The sequence below is a fragment of the Salmo salar genome, chromosome ssa12, assembly GCF_905237065.1.
Source record: "Salmo salar chromosome ssa12, Ssal_v3.1, whole genome shotgun sequence".
NCBI classification, from domain to species: domain Eukaryota; kingdom Metazoa; phylum Chordata; class Actinopteri; order Salmoniformes; family Salmonidae; genus Salmo; species Salmo salar.
The window spans coordinates 72,622,938-72,642,711 of NC_059453.1; the positions used below are offsets into that span (position 1 = coordinate 72,622,938).

Genomic DNA, 19,774 nt, shown 5'->3' on the forward strand with positions numbered 1-19,774 from the left:
TTATTTCTGGCTGGGTACTCTCCTGACATAATCTAATGTTTTGCTTTCTTGTAAAGCCTTTTTGAAATCGGACAATGTGGTTAGATAAAGGAGAGTCTTGTCTTTAAAATGGTGTAAAATAGTCATATGTTTGAAAAATTGAAGTTTTTGGATTTCTGACGTGTTTGTAATTCGCGCCACGCCCTATCATTGGATATTGGAGCGGTGTTCCGCTAGCGGAACATCTAGATGTAAGAGGTTTTAACAATTTTATTTGTATTTATGGATGGAATATAAGTTTGTTATTAAGGCACATGAAATATCATGTTTCAGAAGGCATTTCCGCCCAAAATCCCGTTTTGATAAAATATATCTATGTTTACGTTCAAATCCCTCTCCTGTGAAGTAGTGATGTGCTACATACGCCTAGTTTCTTGAAACGAGTCACAAATGCATCCAACATTCTCCTCAGTGATAAACTATAATAAGTTAGTAGTATTTCCTTTGGAAATACTACTAAGCACACAGCAAACAAAGCTCTCATGAATGCTCTCAAGTGCAGATAGTGCATTAATTAAAGCTTTTTGAGAACTGACCAAGTGAGGAAACTCTCGAAAGTAAATCTAAACGATTCAAGCTTTTCAGAAACATGACTTCACAGTGGACAGGAAGGAGATATTTGGTGATTGAAGGGATTAGTAGAGAATTTCAGACAGGAGGACGACTGGCAAGGAAGGTGTGTTTGAGGCTAAATTTAACTGCATGCTGTGAACAGTAGTCTCAATACAGAAATCTTCACAGTAGATAGACCGTTCACTACAAATTAATATCTACATATCATTAAAGTGACAACATTTACTGATGGCATGACTACGTTTATATCCTCTGCTTCCCTTGAGTTCTGCTCGCATTTGGATATTTAAACATATCCTGTACTTAGTACATACCCATGAGCATGTATGCAAAGACACCCACACACACACACACACTCACACACGGCCATGCATATACACAACAGGATGTTACCATAGGATATCAGTTAAGAAAATGAAGACCAGACGAGTGTGTGAATTTCTCTGTTTTCTATCTCCCACAGTACTGTATTATTTGGTTGACCCTGGGAACCCCCCAAAACAAAGGGAATGGAGGAGGGGGTTATACAGGAGGAGAGAACAGGAAGCAGGGACCTGAAGGAGAGCCCAAAATCTCAGAGGGGAAAATCAAATCAAATTTTATTTGTCACGCCGAATACAACAGGTGAAATGCTTACTTACAAGGCTTGTGTCACTGGGCAGCTCTCGGCTGTGCTTCCGTTTGTAGTCTCTAATAGTTTGCAAGCTCTACCACATCTGATGCGCGTCGGAGCCAGGGTAGTACGATTCGATCTTAGTCCTGTATTGATGCTTTGCCTGTTTGATGGTTCGTCGGAGGGCATAGCGGGATTTCTTATAAGCTTCCGGGTTAGAGTCCCACTCTTTGAAAGCGGCAGCTCTACCCTTTAGCTCAGTGTGAATGTTGCCTGTAATCCATGGCTTCTGGTTGGGGTATGTACGTACAGTCACTGTGGTGACGACGTCCTCGATGCACTTATTGATAAAGCCAGTGACTGATGTGGTGTACTCCTCAATGCCATCGGAAGAATCCCGGAACAAATTCCATTCTGTGCTAGTAAAACAGTCCTGTAGTTAAGCATCTGCTTCATCTGACCACTTTTTTATAGACCGAGTCACTGGTGCTTCCTGCTTACATTTTTGCTTGTAAGCAGGAATCAGGAGGATAGAGTTATGGTCAGATTTGCCAAATGGAGGGCGAGGGAGAGCTTTGTATGCGTCTCTGTGTGTGGAGTAGAGGTGGTGTAGATTTATTTTCCCTCTGGTTGCACATTTAACATATTGATAGAAATTCGGTAAAACTGATTTAAGTTTCCCTGCAAGTCATCCGCCACTTGGAACGCCGCCTCTGGATGAGCTTTTTCCTGTTTGCTTATGGCGGAATACAGCTCATTTAGTGCGGTTTTAGTTCCACCCTCGCTCTGTGGTGGTATGTAGACAGCTACGAAAAATACAGATGAAAACTCTCTGGGTAAATAGTGTGATCTAGAGCTTATCATAAGATACTCAACCTCAGGCAAGCAAAACTTTGAGACTTCCTTAGATATCGTGCACCAGCTGTTGTTTACATAAATGCATAGGCCCCCGCCCCGTGTCTTACCAGAGGCTGCTGTTCTGTCTTTCCAATAGAGTGTATGTTCTTAGTGTCGTCGTTCATCCACGACTCGGTGAAGCATAAAATATTACAGTTTTTAATGTCCCGTTGGTCGGATATACGTGCTTTCAGTTCGTCCCATTTATTTTCTAGCGCTTGAACATTAGCTAGCAGAATGGAGGGTCCTCACAAGGCACCCTGATCTTTTGCCTCACTCTCCGTTTCCTTCTCCAGCGAATCTCCAAGAAAAACTTGGTCATAGGAGACGGTAGCAGCAACATTATATACAAAACATGTTACGAACAACGCGGAAAAACAATCAAAATAGTATGATTGGTTGAGGGCCGATAAGACGGCTGCCCTACCCATCGGCGCCATCATCTGTCACCTCACCTCAGGTGACTTAGAGGAGTCTCTGGTTACGTAGTAGAAACTGTGGTATGGGGCCTTGGAAGCTAGCCATGCTGTAGAACGTTAACTTCAGGGATTTAGGGAAAACCTCAAGGATCATTCAGAAAACATCCTGTACCTTTGGGACAATACTGCTGTATGTTTTTATTTTCTTTATCAGACGAGCTCTCTCACACACACACACACACACACACACACACACACACACACACACACACACACACACACACACACACACACACACACACACACACACACACTTAGAGTGCATTCATCATAGTTAGTAATCCTGTTTGGTAATAGCATTTGCTAACATACAGCTTGTTCAATGCTAGGAATCAATACAGCTCTCTTAGTAGCGGTGATGTCATGTCTGACTGATTAGCGCAGGGGTGTAATACAGACATCCACCTATTTGGCTCTCACTAAACACGTCCCCCTTTCATTAGGCACTGCAGCACCATCCTGTCTTCGCAGGACAGACCCACACTCCTCTTCATCAGCGTTCAGGCAAAGTTGTGATGGATATGGGCTAATCAATGTCCGCTCTCCAGTCTGTCAGTTAGAATCTGCCCAAACACACAGCCACTCAACCCTGAAGGTTGCCAGACGTACTGGCCTTATGTCATTGTATTTTTATTCTCTTAGAAAGACGTTATGTTTGGAAAATGTCATGAATCTTTGTTGCTAGAGTGTCCTTGCTACCATACAGTACTGTATATGGGGCAAAGGAATAAGGGAGACTGTAAGGATACTAGACTAAAACAGATAGGCTAGCTGAAGAGAGTGTTCCCAGTCTATTATCCATATGGTTACATTTAGTGGGATTGGCAGGCCAAAGACATGTACTGTGAACTGATCATCTTTCATACCAACTTCCAGGGAAATGGAGAGCTAGAAGGAACATTTATGTACAGTAATGTGTACCTCTTCTAGAACCCTCCCAAATTGCTTCATTGATCACAATAATCTCATAATCAATTCCATATGGCAATAGTTAAAGGGAGAGAAATGTAAGAACATGTTGTGATGTGGGTCCGGGAAGCTGTCTGGCAACTTTCAAACTACCCCTACATAGACCATTTTTGAATGACATCCTATAGGTTTGTGCTTTTGTTTTTACTGTCATTTAAAGACATGCTCTGGAACTTTGGTTGAGGTTGGGGGATTTGGTGACTACTAAGTATTTTTTAAACCTCCTGCTTTGGGCTTGATGTGTCAATGTGTAGTTCATACATGCATAATCTATGAACAGAATTACTGCCATAGCTCAATTAGTCACGAAATCACTAGTTTGCAAGCGATTGATTTTCTGGAGGCTGTGCTGCGACATTTTCCCCAAATTTTCCCCCACGTGGGCCAGCCCACTAGCATTTTGAGTTCTAGCCAATGCGCTTCAGCCCCTCACCATTTGCGTGACAGCTAGCAAGATGCGCACACAGCAGAGTGAGAGAGAGAGAGCAATGATGTGGTGTGCATATCATACAGTATCAGTCAAAAGTTTGGACACACCTACTCATTCAAGCGTTTTTCTTTATTTTTACTTTTTTCTAAATTGTAAAATAATATTGAAGACATCAAAACTATGAAATAACACATATGGAATCATAATAACCAAAAATTGTTAAACAAATCAACATTTATTTTATATTTGAGATTCTTCAAATAGCCACCCTTTGTCTTGATGACAGCTTTGCACACTCTTGGCATTCTCTAAACCAGCTTCATGAGGAATGCTTTTCCAACAGTCTTGAAGGAGTTCCCACATATTTTGAGCACTTGTTGGCTGCTTTTCCTTCACTCTGTGGTCTGACTCATCCCAAACCATCTCAATTTGGTTGAGGTTGGGGGATTGTGGAGGCCAGGTCATCTGATGCAGCACTCCATAACTCTCCTTTTTGGTAAAATAGCCCTTACACAGCCCGGAGGTGTGTTTTGGGTCATTGTCCTGTTGAAAAACAAATGATAGTCCCACTAAGCACAAACCAGATGGGATGGTGTATCACTGCAGAATGCTATGGTAGCCATGCTGGTTTAGTATGTCTTGAATTCTAAATAAATCACAGACAGTGTCACCAGCAAAGCACCCCCACACCATAACACCACCTCCACGCTTCACGGTGGGAACCACACATGCGGAGATCGTCCGTTCACCTACTCTGCGTCTCACAAAGACACAGCGGTTGGGACCAAACATCGCAAATTTCAACTCATCAGACCAAAGAACAAATTTCCACCGGTCGAATGTCCATTGCTCGTGTTTCTTTGCCCAAGCAAGTCTTTTCTTCTTATTGGTGTCCTTTAGTAGTGGGTTCTTTGCAGCAATTAGACCATGAAGGCCTGATTCACGCAGTCTCCTCTGAACAGCTGATGTTGAGATGTGTCTGTTACTTGAACTCTGTGACGCATTTATTTGGGCTGCAATCTGAGGTGCAGTTAACTCTAATTAACTTATCCTCTGCAGCAGAGGTAACTCTGGGTCTTCCTTTCCTGTGGCGGTCCTCATGAGAGACATAGTGCTTGATGGTTTTTGCGACTGCACTTGAAGAAACTTTCAAAGTTCTTGAAATTTTCCACATTGACTGACCTTCATGTCTTAAGGTAATGATGGACTGTCATTTCTCTGTCCTTATTTGAGCTGTTCTTGCTATAATATGGACTTGGTCTTTTACCAAATAGGGCTATCTTCTGTATACCACCCATACCTTATCACAACACAACTGATTGGCTCAACACAACTGATTGGCTCAAATTAAGAAGGAAATAAATTCCACAAATTAACTTTTAACTTTTAACAAGGCACACCTGTTAATTGAAATGCATTCCAGGTGACTACCTCATGAAGCTGGTTGAGAGAATGCAAAGAGTGTGCAAAACTGTCATCAAGGCAAAGGGTGGCTACTTTGAAGAATCTTAAATATAAAATATATTTTGATTTGTTTAACACTTTTTTTGGTTACTACATGATGCCATATGTGTTTTTTCATAGTTTTGATGTCTTTACTAATATTCTACAATGTAGAACATAGTAAAAATAAAGAAAAACCCTTGAATGAGTAGGTGTCCAAACTTTTGACTGGTACTGTATGTGATGTAGTATGCAAATGTCAGGACCACCTTTGGCTCATGAATGTTACTTTCAGAACTACTGGCAAAAAATTATACAAAGCACCGGAGAATCTCTTTAAAGGATGGAATCACAATACGCTACCACTGAGAGATGCAACAAACCATGCTAAAAGAGCTCTTGAAGGGAACAGGTAAATTGTATTAATTCCTTACTAAGAGTATATGGGGTCATATGACATTCTAAAAGTTATTTGTAGTGTTATTTTACTTTCTTGTTTGTATCCAATGTTGGCCTCCAATGTTGGCCTTTAAGATGAATTCCCCCTATCGGTATGGGGAAAGAAAACACACCGTTGTAGGTCTAAATATAATTCAGGAGTAAAATGTATTTCCTCTTGTAGCGTTACATTACAGTTTGGACATTTAAAGAAAGACAACAGAAAAACTAGAGTAGAAAAAGGCATTTAGCCAAAGCATTAGTAACCTTCCTATTCAGTAAAACAGACTGCATACGAAGGAAGAGAAAAAATATTTTGTGCACATACTCTAAGAGCCATGAAATTAATTTATTTGTGGGGTTTTTTGTTCATATGTTCTGGACCTTGAATGGTGTTTCCTACTCATTTACAAAACATTTTCATTATTACATGGCTAAGGTTGATGGGGTAGCAGGCATGAGTTGATCTTTGTAAACTAGCCACTTTTCATCATGTACATTACTTCTACCAGAAACTCTGGCTGAACTAGGACAGCTTCCAGATACTGTGCACATCTCAGCAGCTACCAGCAGGCTCATTATAAAACCAATTAAACGGTCCTCCTCTCATTACGAACTTTGAGGCTTAAGAGAGATTGAGGACCTGATGTAGTCCCACAGGGCCAAAGCCCTAGCAACCCTGTTTTAGATTATAAACTCATGTATAAATGGACTGAAATCAAACTCTGGGCCAGTCAAATGGTCACTATTTCCTCTGAGATAATAAATTGGACCTTGTTCACTGTGGTTGCTCCTGGTCAACTTGCTAATGCCCTGCTTAATACCGCTGGTACAATATCTCTCTGGGAAATTTTGGTTTTATTTCCAATCAAGTTTTGCAAGTGGAACTCATACAAGCGCTGGTTTCTATGAATGAAATAGAGAGTGTGGGAAATGGAATGAAAGCCGACTCCACCTTCCGTGGGATTGTGGTAAGAGAGAAAGAGGATGAGGGGGCAGGGAACCACGAAATAGATGAAGAGTTACAGAGGCTTTACTGGATACAACTTTCTATTGAGTGACTGGTTAGGAGGATGACAGTGTCAAATCAATGGTGGACAGAGCTGGTTAAATGACAAACGGAGCAGAGTGGACACTGTGATCCTAATGATCCTTCTGATAGAATCCCCTGACCGTGTCTCTAAATGAGTGCAGCGCTGGGGCTGCTTGCCAGGCTTTGGTCTCTTTGTCACAGAAGAGATTTTGCCTGTAGGATTCTCCCATCTCAGTCCATGAGGTGTTTTTCTCTATATTCCCCTATGTTTATGGTGGAGACCCCAACCTTTAGGAGAGGGCTGCTGACTGGAAGGTGGAAGGGTTGATTTAATTGGTGCTGTTTTTGAGCCCAGGGGATCCAATCATGTAATCAGTTTCTATTGATTCCTGCTGTGTCTATTGAGAGAGTGTTGTGGGCCTGCCAGTGGCTGTGTGCACTGGCCTGGCACGCAGGGAGATTTGCTGCAGTCCAACCTGATCTTGGTGCTGGAGATTTGTACTGTCCAGATAACCAGAATGGAGGATATGTAGTTTATTGTGGGCTTCTTACGTCTGCTCCCTAATGTCTACCCCTCTGCTTAGTCTCCTGTCATTCTGTATTTAGATGAGTATCTTCTTTATCTGAGAAAGCATTTCCACTTCACAGCAGTTACATAGGTTTAATCAGCCCATTGATATTATCATGCTGAATTCTAAGCAACCATTAAACTGGAGATAGTGTAGCTAATGGGGATCTTATTTCTCGGTTGTCCAACTTATTTATGTCTTTTAATAAGACTCAGGGTATATCAATTTACATTTTCAGATGTGATAATAATGTACTGTTACTGTATGAAGTCATTCAGATTTCTGACATCACCTACTAATGAGGAAAATGTGTATTGATGAAAATGGACAGAAAGGGGTTGGGGAAGGGAATCCAATTCTCTGTTTGTATGTGTGTGCCTATCCGCAAACATGCTTTTAATGCACCCCCAAAAGATGGTGGTTTGAAGTCGTGCCAAAGTTAAATTAATCTTTAGTCTGGTTTACTTGAAAACAAGCCAGAAACATGCCATCACAGGTAACATAATGAACTAATCCTGGAGTAGGGACAAACCTTACAAAGCGGAGCTAGGAGTACAGTACTCCATAGGTTTGTTTGGTCAAAACCGTCACTATTTTATAGTCAAGCATACAGATGTAATTGACCAGCCCTATGTCTGTCTCTCTGTCCTCCAGGTCCGAGTGGATGGGCCTCCTGAGGGCGGGGGGCAGTATGAGACCCTGACCGTGATGACAGAAGGTAGTCCTATCCTCCGAGACATGGCCTTCTCTCTGGACCGCAACTCTCTCTACATCATGTCTGACAATCAGGTGAGGAATCTCCCATTTCCTATTTTAACAGAAATGTTTATAGGTTAACAAGATCCTTTCCTGTGGATATGAATACAATGATGTACTTTATGTACTTCATGGGTTTAGAGTTGTGATGAAAATAATAATACATTTATTTATGACTAGCCAACATTATTTGGGCTGAGGGTCATGTGTATAATATCACAATATTACCACAATAATCGAAAATAGTAAAGATTAATTGGAACTCAAGCAAATATCAGAAATATTTGAAATTGTGCTCTCCTTCACACATCGTGGTACTACTTTTTTCATGTATCTCTCATATTATATGTAAACTCCATGTTGGGGTTGTGTGTAAGATATGCAGGGCATGTTCAGACAGAAGGACACATGCTCTAATTACTCACCCATGTGCACCGACTACGACTAACATGCATCATACATGCCTCACACATCCAATAGAAAACCTCTAGACTAACATGCATGTTATACTTGCTACACACATCCCATAGAAAACCATTAGAGACATTTCCTTGGTTTGTAGATGTCATATGGTGTTCTCCAGTTGGACCAGCATCACATCAGCTAGCAGAGCAGTTGTTGTTGGCTGAAGTCCTCTGGACTCATTGGGAGATAAGAGGGAACAGTGGTAATCACTTTCAACTCAAGTGATTATTCTGGCTCAGTCGCATGGCACTGTGTAATGGGATTAGATTTCAGTGCGACCAAAAGCCCTGCTATCACTGCTACACTCACTTGTCTCCCGACTGTTGGAATGTATTTTTAAACTAAACTGAAGGACAAGGAGGCAGAGGGTGTTTGGACAATACAGGCAGCAAAAATTTGTTAAATGTGTCTGGAAATATCCTATAAACGTCAAGTGAAGGCTCAAATAAGGTTTTTATGAAATGAGGGAGAAACGGGCACAGGCATTGTACAGAAGTGTCTCTTGCTACAAATCAAGGCAGCACTTCCTGGAGTGTGATGGACTGGAAGAGACAGGACATCACTTATTGATGAGCCTTGGTTGTTCAAGGAGAGAGACATATTCTCCCTTCAAGGAGATAGTCTCCCCATTCTGACTATTATGAGAACATGGACGCATGTAACCAACAAACCAGGCCATGGCCATGCACTCTCTCTCTCCTAATATTGGAACCATACCGACTGCTTGTGGCTTTTGGCCCTTAAGAACCAGGAAGGCGACAATACTTTCTCCCTCTCTCTCATTTCAATCAGGCCTTCCTAGAGCTTTAGAGAGGAATTCCAGGAGGAGAGGAGCTTGCTGGGCTGCTCTCTCAGATTTCCTGCTTTTCCAGCCGATGCCAGAGTAGGGGGATTTGGGGATTTCTCTGAGCCAAACAATAGAGAAATGATGTGGAATCAAGAGCGAGGCACAGACAGATTTGGCTGAGATCAGGCGACCTTCGCAGAATAACAATGAGCCTCTCTTTCTCCTGCCGAGCGCGGCACAGCACACAGGGCAAGCATGATGATGCAGAGTGGAGAGGAATGGAGTGTGTGTGTGAGTGTGTGTAATAGTTGATCTGTTTGATGTCCTCGGGTTGATTATTTATTGAAAGATCTATCCCTGCTTCACGTGGAGAAGTATTGTCCGAACAGTCACACTCTCTATTGAATTGTAATGGTCTACATCAGGGATGGGCAACTTTGATGGTGGCCACAAAAAAACAAAACTCATCATGAGGGGCCGCAGTGGCCCCCCCACTTTGCGTGCAAAACATTTTAGCTGCACCTTTCGTGACAGCAAATAGAAAACACATTTTTGTTCTAAAGTTAATTTCCTGCAATTCTACTCATTTTGCCATGGGGTGGAGAGAAAAATTAGCAGTTTTAAAGGACATTTCCTGTAATTCTACACATTTTGCCAAACAGAGTAAAACTCACGGATGACTAGTAAAACTCAAACCAAGTTTATTCACCCACTGGGTCACACAGCTGCATAAGACAGACATGTTTACACAAGCACATATATTTATACCTTCGTCTTATGCCGAGTCCCCTCCTTGCACATCTGGACAGCCAATACATCTCTGTTGCTAGACAGGACTTTAGTGGTGACTGTTCTGTCTCACTTCAACTGACCTGACCTCGGCCCAAATTTCTCACTCTTCCCCAACTCACGGCTGTCCTACCTTATCTGTTGACTGAAACCAGACTGTGGCCCTTCTCCTCTCCATAGGATACTTGAGATTTAACAGTAACATGTTCTGACAGAATCTAAACTTTCTCACTCAGTAGATTTCCATACCCTCAGTTGTAATATGGTAACATGAATAAGGATATTTCAAGTTTAGAAGTTAGTACGCAACAGGGTGGAGGCAAATGTTTGTGGTTTTTAATATGATAACTGATGATTAATATATATACACAGTTGAGGTCGGGTGTTTACATACACCTTAGCCAAATACATTTAAACTCAGCTTTTCACAATTCCTGACATTTAATCCTAGTAAAAATTCCCTGTTTAAGGTCAGGTAGGATCACCACTTTATTTTAAGAATGTGAAATGTCAGAATAATAGTAGGGAGAATGATTTATATCAGCTTTCATTTCCTTCATCATATTCCCAGTGGGTCAGAGGTTTACATACACTCAATTAGTATTTTCTTGGTCTTGGCTGATTTCTTTAGATTTTCCCATGATGTCAAGTAAAGAGGCACTGAGTTTGAAGGTAGACTTTGAAATACTTCTAAAGCCATGACAAGCTTCTAAAGCCATGACATCATTTTCTGGAATTTTCCAAGCTGTTTAAAGGCCCAGTCAACTTAGTGTATGTAAACTTCTGACCCACTGGAATTGTGATACGGTTAATTATAAGTGAAATAATCTGTCTGTAAGCAATTGTTGGAAAAATTACTTCTGTCATGCAAAAAGTAGATGTCCTAACCGACTTGCCAAAACTATATTTTGTTAACGAGAAATTTGTGGAGTGGTTGAAAAACGAGTTTTAATGACTCCAACCTAAGTGTATGTAAACTTCCGACTTCAACTATATATATATATATATATATATATATATATATATATTTTTTTTTTTAATTGGTCAGCCAGCGGGCCGCCAGTTGCCCATCCCTGGTCTACATCATGGGGCCAGATGTTTAAAGCTGCACCATAACAAGCGTTATTACAGTTAATCACTCAGAGGGAATACAACCTGTATTGGCTACAAGGCAATCTCTCAAAGTGCTACGCTGTAAAATGGGAAATCCTCATCCCCCGGTTTCACATTTGCTTGTTTTGTGTGTAACTTCATTTTCAAGAGTACATTTTTTGGGGGGGAAACATTAGATAATGAATTCTCCTCTTGATCAGTATAATCAACCTGAAGGCAATAGCTATAACCCAGGTGAAATGTCACATCATCATGCTCATACAGTACACATAGTCATTAAACATTATAGACTGACTGTAGTGCTTATAGAGCAGGGCTCTCCAACCCTGTTCCTGGAGAGCTAACATCCTGTAGGTGTTTGCTTCAACCCTAATCTAGTGATCATTATTCTATTAATTAGCTGATTGATGAGATGAATCAGGTTAATTACAACTGGGGTTCAATCGAAACCTACAGGAGGGTAGCTCTCCAGGAACAGGGTTGGAGAGCCCTGCTATAGAGGCACCCATGACCCGTCTTGTCAAGGGCTAAAGGCAGAGGAGGAAATGCTTCATATCTGTGCCATTTGTTGAGCGTGGTCTGGTCTGACTTTGTGTGAGCTTGTTTGGACAGGGAGGGTTATCAGTCTCTGTCTGGGCTTCCACCTAACCCATCATTAGACCTTTTGTTATCCCTGTCAAGGGGTCAGCAGCTGTGAAAACAACAGGTCAGGGAGGAGAGCAACCTCTAGCCATGTCCATCAGTGCCCTTTGTTCTCCCACCCACCTTCACCCAGCAGCTCGATGGGTCAGATAATAAGCTGATGGTTGATGGATATGGTCAGCTGCATTTACATTTAACAGTAATTAATAGAGACAACTTTTAAAGGCAAAGGAGAAATCACATTATTGCAGACGAAGCACTGTTGTGCTTTTAGTGTGTTTTCATTGGAGAAGAGAACACAAATCTCTATCATTTGAAAACATGTTAAATTACAGATAAATCTGAATAAAAGTGGTAAGGTGATAGTAGGCTGATAAGATAAGCCTTACTTTCATAGGCATTACATGTGCCTAGCATCACTGTAAGGGCCGATTCAGACTTAGTAAATGTAGGCCTTTCCTATGCACTTTTCAGTATTGAAATTCAGACTTACCTAATTCAGTCGCATAACGCGCTCTGCAGGTGTGGTTACCTTCCGCGCACTGAATACATTTCATTAAACTGCTGAAAACCCTCCTACTTGCTGGCCAACAGATTGTCTCGTGGAGTTTTCATTCAATAGGGTTTTCTGTAGATTTATCTTAAGTCATCTCTATAAATACGGTGTACCGTATCGTTGTATATGTATATAAACTCACCAAAAAAAGAAACGTCCTCTCACTGTCAACTGCGTTTATTTACAGCAAACTTAACATGTGTAAATATTTGTATGAACATAACAAAATCCTGCAAATGAGACATAAACTGAACAAGTTCCACAGACATGTGACTAACAGAAATTGAATAATGTGTCCCTGAACAAAGGGGGAGTCAAAATCAAAAGTAACAGTCAGTATCTGGTGTGGCCACCAGCTGCATTAATTACTGTAGTGCATCTCCTCCTCATTGACTGTACCAGATTTGCCAGTTCTTGCTGTGAGATGTTACCCCACTCTTCCACCAAGGCACCTGCAAGTTCCCGGACATTTCTGGGGGGAATGGCCCTAGCCCTCATTCTCCGATCCAGCAGGTCCCAGACGTGCTCAATGGGATTGAGATCCGGGCTCTTCGCTGGCCATGGTAGAACACTGACAATCCTGTCTTGCAGGAAATCACGCACAAAACAAGCAGTATGGCTGGTGGCATTGTCATGCTGGAGGGTCATGTCAGGATGAGCCTGCAGGAAGGGTACCACATGAGGGAGGAGGATGTCTTCCCTGTAATGCACAGCGTGGAGATTGCCTGCAATGACAACAAGCTCAGTCCGTTGATGCTGTGACACACCGCCCAAGACCATGACGGACCCTCCACCTCGATCCCGCTCCAGAGTACAGGCCTCGGTGTAACGCTCATTCCTTCGACGATAAACGCGAATCTGACCATCACCCCTGGTGAGACAAAACCGTGACTCGTCAGTGAAGAGCACTTTTTGCCAGTACTGTGTGGTCCAGCGACGGTGGGTTTGTGCCCATAGGCGACGTTGTTGCCGGTGATGTCTAGTGAGGACCTGCCTTACAACAGGCCTACAAGTCCTCAGTCCAGCCTCTCTCGCTACTGTTTTTCACTGTCTTTTTACTGTTGTTTTTATTTCTTTACTTACATATTGTTCACCTAATACCTTTTTTTCACTATTGGTTAGAGCCTGTAGGTAAGCATTTCACTGTAAGGTCTACACCTGTTGTATTTGGCGCACGTGACAAATAAACTTTGATTTGATTTATTCCTGCTCCACCCCAAATGAATAGAGGGTGAATAGCATGCTATTCGCAATTATTTTATCTTATTTTACTTTTATTAATTCAGGTTAATCTCATTTAAGAGACACTTGGTCTAACCAAGACAGGAGCAGAGGTGAACAATGTTTGAGACAAATATCAGACATACTGTAACAACAATTCGTAGACACCATGAAAAAAATTTGTGGGACGTAGACACACATACATTTCAATTACAAACATACAAGCGTCATAGATTAAAAAAATATATCATATGTACCACCGCGTCAAGTCCTAATGACAATCACATTCCTCACATTCCTATACTCGTGATATCTCCAGGAGTGATAAGTATAATTTTTGTCTTTATCTGTTGTTGTCTAGTGTTGTCTTTTTACTAGATAGGAAGCACTTCAAGTAGATGACCCTATCTTCCCAGTAGCCTACCTGGTAGGTGAACCGCTGACAGCTATTAACTAGTACTAGCAGATGATTGTTGACACATCACCCAGGATTAAGGGGCAGGGCAATTTGTGACTATTGTTGTTTTTGTAATCAGTGGCTGTATTGGAGGGGGAGTGGTTTCTCCTCTCCTAGGCAATCAGCAATTAGTATCGGGAGGTGTGCTCTTCACCTTTGCAAGGGAGTTAGCTGTTAGTATTAGTCAGTGGTGTGAAGTTCTTAAGTAAAAATACTTTAAAGTACTACTTAAGTAGTTTTTGGGGGTATCTGTCCTTTACTATTTATATTTTTGACAACTTTTAGTTTTACTTTTTTTCCTAAAGAAAATTATGTACTCCCCCCCCTGACATCCAAAAGTACTCCTTACATTTTCAATGATTAACAGGACAGGAAAATTGTCTAATTCACACACTAATCAAGAGAACATCCCAGGTCATCACATGCTACATTTGTATATTATGTCTGAGTGTTGGAGTGTGTCCTTTGCTATCTGTAAATAAAAAAATTAAGAAATGTGGCCATCTGCTTTGCTTAATATAAGGAATTTGAAATGATTTATACATTTTTATACTTAAGTATATTTTAGCAAATACATTTACTTTTGATACTTAAGTATATTTAAAATGAAATTCTTTTAGACTTTTACTCAAGTAGTATTTTTCTGGGTAACTTTCACTTTTACTTGAGTTATTTTCTATCAAGGTATCTTTACTTTTACTCAAGTATGACAATTGGGTACTTTTTCCACCACTGGTATTAGTACTTCAGTCTCCCCTGTTTTCTCAGTTGCAGCTGTAGGTGGGGGTCTCGTCGCAAAACTAAGACCGTCGCCGAAAACAAAGACGGTCCTGCTGAGGTGTTCAAGGAAGGAAAGAGAGGAAGGCTTCACACCAGAACGGAGCGTGCTCAATTTGACTGGAGCGCAGAGCGAGTTTCCAAATGGCTGGAGCATTGGCCTTCTCGCTTGCTCCAATTTCGCCTTCAGTAGCGCTCCAGTAGGCATCACTTCACTTCACGAGCTCAGGGCATTCCCGGCCCAGCATGCAATTGTAGGCTATTTGTGTGCTGCTATAGCCCCATGCTTTAGGTGCAAAATCAAGGTGACTTACAAAGAGGAGGACCAACAGCAAGAGAATGAGTGCAGTGATGTAGTGTCGTTGTGGAATCTGAAAAGACACATATCCCAAAAGCATGAAGGTGTAATACGTGCACATGCTAACATAAATAAATCAAGTGGGTAGCTAGCTAAGTGTGTCATTGTAGCAAAGTATTTATAAACAAAAAAATCTGATCTCTTAAAAGTTTTGTTAATGTTTGTTCTATTATCTATACAATAGGCTATCATAGATTTTGGCCCAATAGGTGAGACATATAACCTCTTTCAAGGAGCTTTCCGTTTTGATAGGGTTATTTTCCAAAAAATGTTTAGGCTTACCTATAGAAAAATAAAAAAACTCTGCATCCCTGCCCAGCCTGGCAAGAGTGGCCTGAAGGGTGTTTAGTATCCGCTGCTGGCCTGCTCTCCGGGCATGAGCCTGAAGCCACAGCCTCTGGCCAAACTCGTGTTTCTAAAAGTGAATTCAAAGGCACTGTAGACTGAGCCTAATAAGGTATTTTTCATAAAATGTGTATTTAATTCTAAGTAAGTCAGACTATATGCACAATTTATAGACTATAACTGTTTAATACAACAAAATGTTGTTTAAATGCTGAATGCTTAATGTTCCTGCCAGCCTAGCGTGCAGCCTAGTGTGGCGCACTCGCAAATGCTTCACAATTTATTTCTTTGTAGGCTATCATTTTTAAATAATACAGCCTAAATAATGCATTTTCATTTCTTCTTACGTTGCCTGTCTTTCTGTGTTTGCATGCTATTTATTACGACATGTAGCTGTAACGGCTGTCTAGAAAGGGGACCAAAGCGCAGCGTGTTGAGTGCTCATAATGACTTTATTTTAACACAGAACACTACAGAAAATAACAAACGCGAAAACGATCAGCTCACAGTACTGTCAGGTACATAGACTAAACAGAAACAACTACCCACAAAAACAGTTGGAAAAAACCCGTACTTAAATATGATCTCCAATTAGAGACAACGAGAACCAGCTGCCTCTAATTGGAGATCATCCCAAAAAAAACAACATAGAAATAGAAAGACTAGAACTAAACATAGAAATAGAAAACATAGAAAAACCCAAACCACCCCCTGTCACGCCCTGACCTACTCTACCATAGAAAATAACATCTTACCATGGTCAGGACGTGACAGTAGCCTATTTAAAACAAATGATGAACCCTTCCTACAGTCACCTTTTCATGTTTATTGGAATGCGTTTGGTTCCAATACTTCAAAACCAAATGGTAGTTCCAGGTAGTAACAAAAATAGATGGTTGTTGGTTCAACTGGGGATTTTAATGAATGGAGCGTATTTGGAGCAGCAGTTTTTTCCCTCTGAGAGAGGAGTGTTTTTTAGGGGTACGTGGACTGCTCAACTCCGCCAACTCCACTCACATACTCTGCTCCACACCACTCTCTCACTTTGGTATCTTACCTAGTTATTTTCAGATCTCATTTTGCTCTTTTGTAGCATTGGCAACTACAGTATGTGTGTGTTTTCTGTACCTGTTCGCTCCTTTCCCTGTAGGCTTTACAGACGCTTCCCATCCCTTGGCTGCAACTCTTCTAATTTAGTGTACGTTTGGAACAGTCAAGAGCGCCGAGTTCATCTCAGCCAATGCAGCCCTTCAGTCCCTTGACTTTTTGGCCCTGACGTAGACAGGGATCACCCCAGAAAACACTGCTACTCCAGCTGCTCTCATCTTCATCTGACTTCATCTGACTACGTTTTCTCTCATAGTCCGAGAGCATCTGGTCGTCGCGGTGGTGGCACAGGGCTACTCATTTCTCCTAAGCAGATATTTAAAATGTTTTCCCTCTCTTACCTGTCCATCTCCTCATTTGAATTCCATGCCACTCAAGTTTAAAATTGTTGTCATCTACTGCCCAGCAGGTGTCCATAGAGAGTTCCTCAATAAGCTTGACACCTTGATAAGCTAATTTCCTGTTGATGTCTCTCTGTTCTTTGTACTTGGAAACTTCAACCTCCCAACGTCTGCCTTCGATTCATTTCTTTCTAACTCTCTCTTTCCCCTGGCCTCTTTTGACCTCACCCTTTCACAGTCCCCTCCCACTCACAAGGCAGGTAATACGCTTGACCTCATCTTTACTGGAGGCTGTTCGCCTGCTAATCTCACTGCAACCCCCCTCCAGGTCTCTGATCACTACTTTGTTTCCTTTTCTGTGTCGCTTTCCTCCAACCCTAGCCACTCAGCCCCTACCCAGATGGTCATGATCTTCGCTCTCCATCTCCCACTACTCTTTCCTCTTCTATCCTATCATCTCTCACTTCTGCCAAATCCATCTCCCTCCTGTCTCCTGATTCTGATTCTTCGACCCTACTCTCCTCCCTTTCCGCATCCTATGACTCGCACCATCTCCATTCCTCCCGGCCAGCTCGGCCCTCCCCTCCTGCTCTGTGGCTGAGGGACTCATTGCGAGCTTACAGAACAGGGCTGCGGGAAACTGAGTGAAAATATCGAAAAACTAAACTTCCGGAGGACCTATCATCCTTTCACTCCCTCCTCTCTACCTCTCTTTGCATCAACCACTTTGAAAAGAAGGTTGATGACATCTGCTACTCATTCCCTCAGCCTCTTAAGTCCACTGGTCCCACTCATAGAGAACTACTCTACGTCTTGACCTCTTTCACTCCCCTCTCTTCAGATGAAATCCTGCGACTAGTGAGGTCCGGCATCCCGATAATGTGCCTGCTCAACCTCGTCTTCTCATCCTTCTCCAGACCATCTCAACTCATCCTTGACCACTGACTGTCCCCTCTGACTTCAAAATGGCTTGAGTTGCTCCCCTCTTCATGAAACCAATACTCAACTCATCTGACATAAAAAACAATGGTATCCCTTCTTTCTTTTCTTTCCAAAACACTTGAGCGTGCTATCTCTGACCAACTCTCTCACTATCTTTCTCAGAACGATCTCCTTGACCCTAACCAGTCAGGTTTCAAGACGTGTCACTCAACCGAGATTGCTCTTCTCTCTTACATGGAGGCCCTCCACACTGCCAAAGCTGACTCTCTCTTCTGTTCTCATCCTCCTAGATCTATCAGCTGCCTTCAACACCGTGAACCATGAGATTCTCCTCCACTCTCTCAGGGCTGGGTGTCTCAGGCCCTGTACACTCTTGGATTGCATCCTACCTGACAGGCCTCTCCTACCAGGTGACGGGGAGAGGATCTGTGTCTGCACCACGTACTCTCACTACTGGTGTCCCCCAGCGCTCGGTTCCAGGCCCTCTCCTCTTTTCTCTACACACCAAGTCACGCGGCTCTGTCATATCCTCACATGGTCTCGCCTATCATTGCTATGCGGATGACACTAAACTACTTTTCTCCTTCCCCTCTTCTGACACCCAGGTGGCGACACGCATCTCCCTGTCCATCTTCCAAAAACATCTGAAACAAGTGTCTTAAATAATCCCACAGCACACACCCCCTCGCAACACCTCCTAACCTCTGGATAAGAGTGTCTGCTAAATTCCTAAAATGTCAAATGCAAATGTAAATGTGAGTCAACCAAACTTTTAAACTCCTCCAAGGAAACAAGATCCTGGAGTTTCAAGCTGGTCTGAAGATAATTCCAAGACCACAGAGCTAAAACACTTTTTGCCATGATCTGTTCTGATGCTTCAGGTCAAGGTCAGAATACACATAGAGAAAAAGTGCATTAAAAGGGAATTACATTCCATTTACGCGCACTTAACTCAGGTTGGAACCCCCTCCCCCAAGAGCATGATATGAGATGACGAGGATTGCATAATAGCCAAAGTTGACAGTTGCAGAATGGATTAGAGTATATGACTGTTGAAAATAACATATCACACCATAATTATAACCATCTATGGTAGAATTCTCTTCCTCTCACTTTCTCTTGCTTGTATCTCTATGTAGTGTGTACTGTAGGTTTGTGCTGTCCTATAAATAAAATAATGTAATAAAGAGAAAAATCTGAAGCTTTCATCAAATGGCTGCCACATTTTAGTGTGGTAATTAATTGTAGTTACATTTGAAGGGATTTCTAGGGCTGTAAAAGTGTGGGAAATTGTGGTCCTCAAACAAATTGTTGTCTGCTGACAAATGTCATCTCATTGTGATTCATAGCTTTGCCTGCATGCTCAGGTAATATTCGATGGACAAATAAACTCACATCATGTGAGCTGAACATTAAATCTGAGCAGCACCAGAGGCACACTGTTGGCACGGTAACAGCAAGACCCATCTGTCTGTCTGCTCATTCCCCTCCTTAGCTAGTTTTGGAGAGGCTAATCTGAGTTGGGCTGGTTGGGAGGATTACTCTTTCTGTGTCAGATTTGGACGTAGAGCCTGTCCCCTCATCCCTTCTAAAATCATTTAGCATTTTCTTAAAAAAATAAAAAGTGATTTTGCG

General features: G+C 42.0%; 1 protein-coding gene across 1 annotated transcript in view; it reads left to right on the plus strand.

Annotated features, from left to right (window-relative positions):
• Window positions 1–19,774, plus strand: part of LOC106565878 (plexin-A2) — a 70,865-nt gene that overhangs the window by 25,592 nt on the left and 25,499 nt on the right. The window contains exon 4 of the mRNA XM_014133513.2: window positions 8,138–8,272. Within this exon, the coding sequence (XP_013988988.1) occupies window positions 8,138–8,272 (135 nt within the window). The remainder of the gene's footprint in view (window positions 1–8,137; window positions 8,273–19,774) is intronic.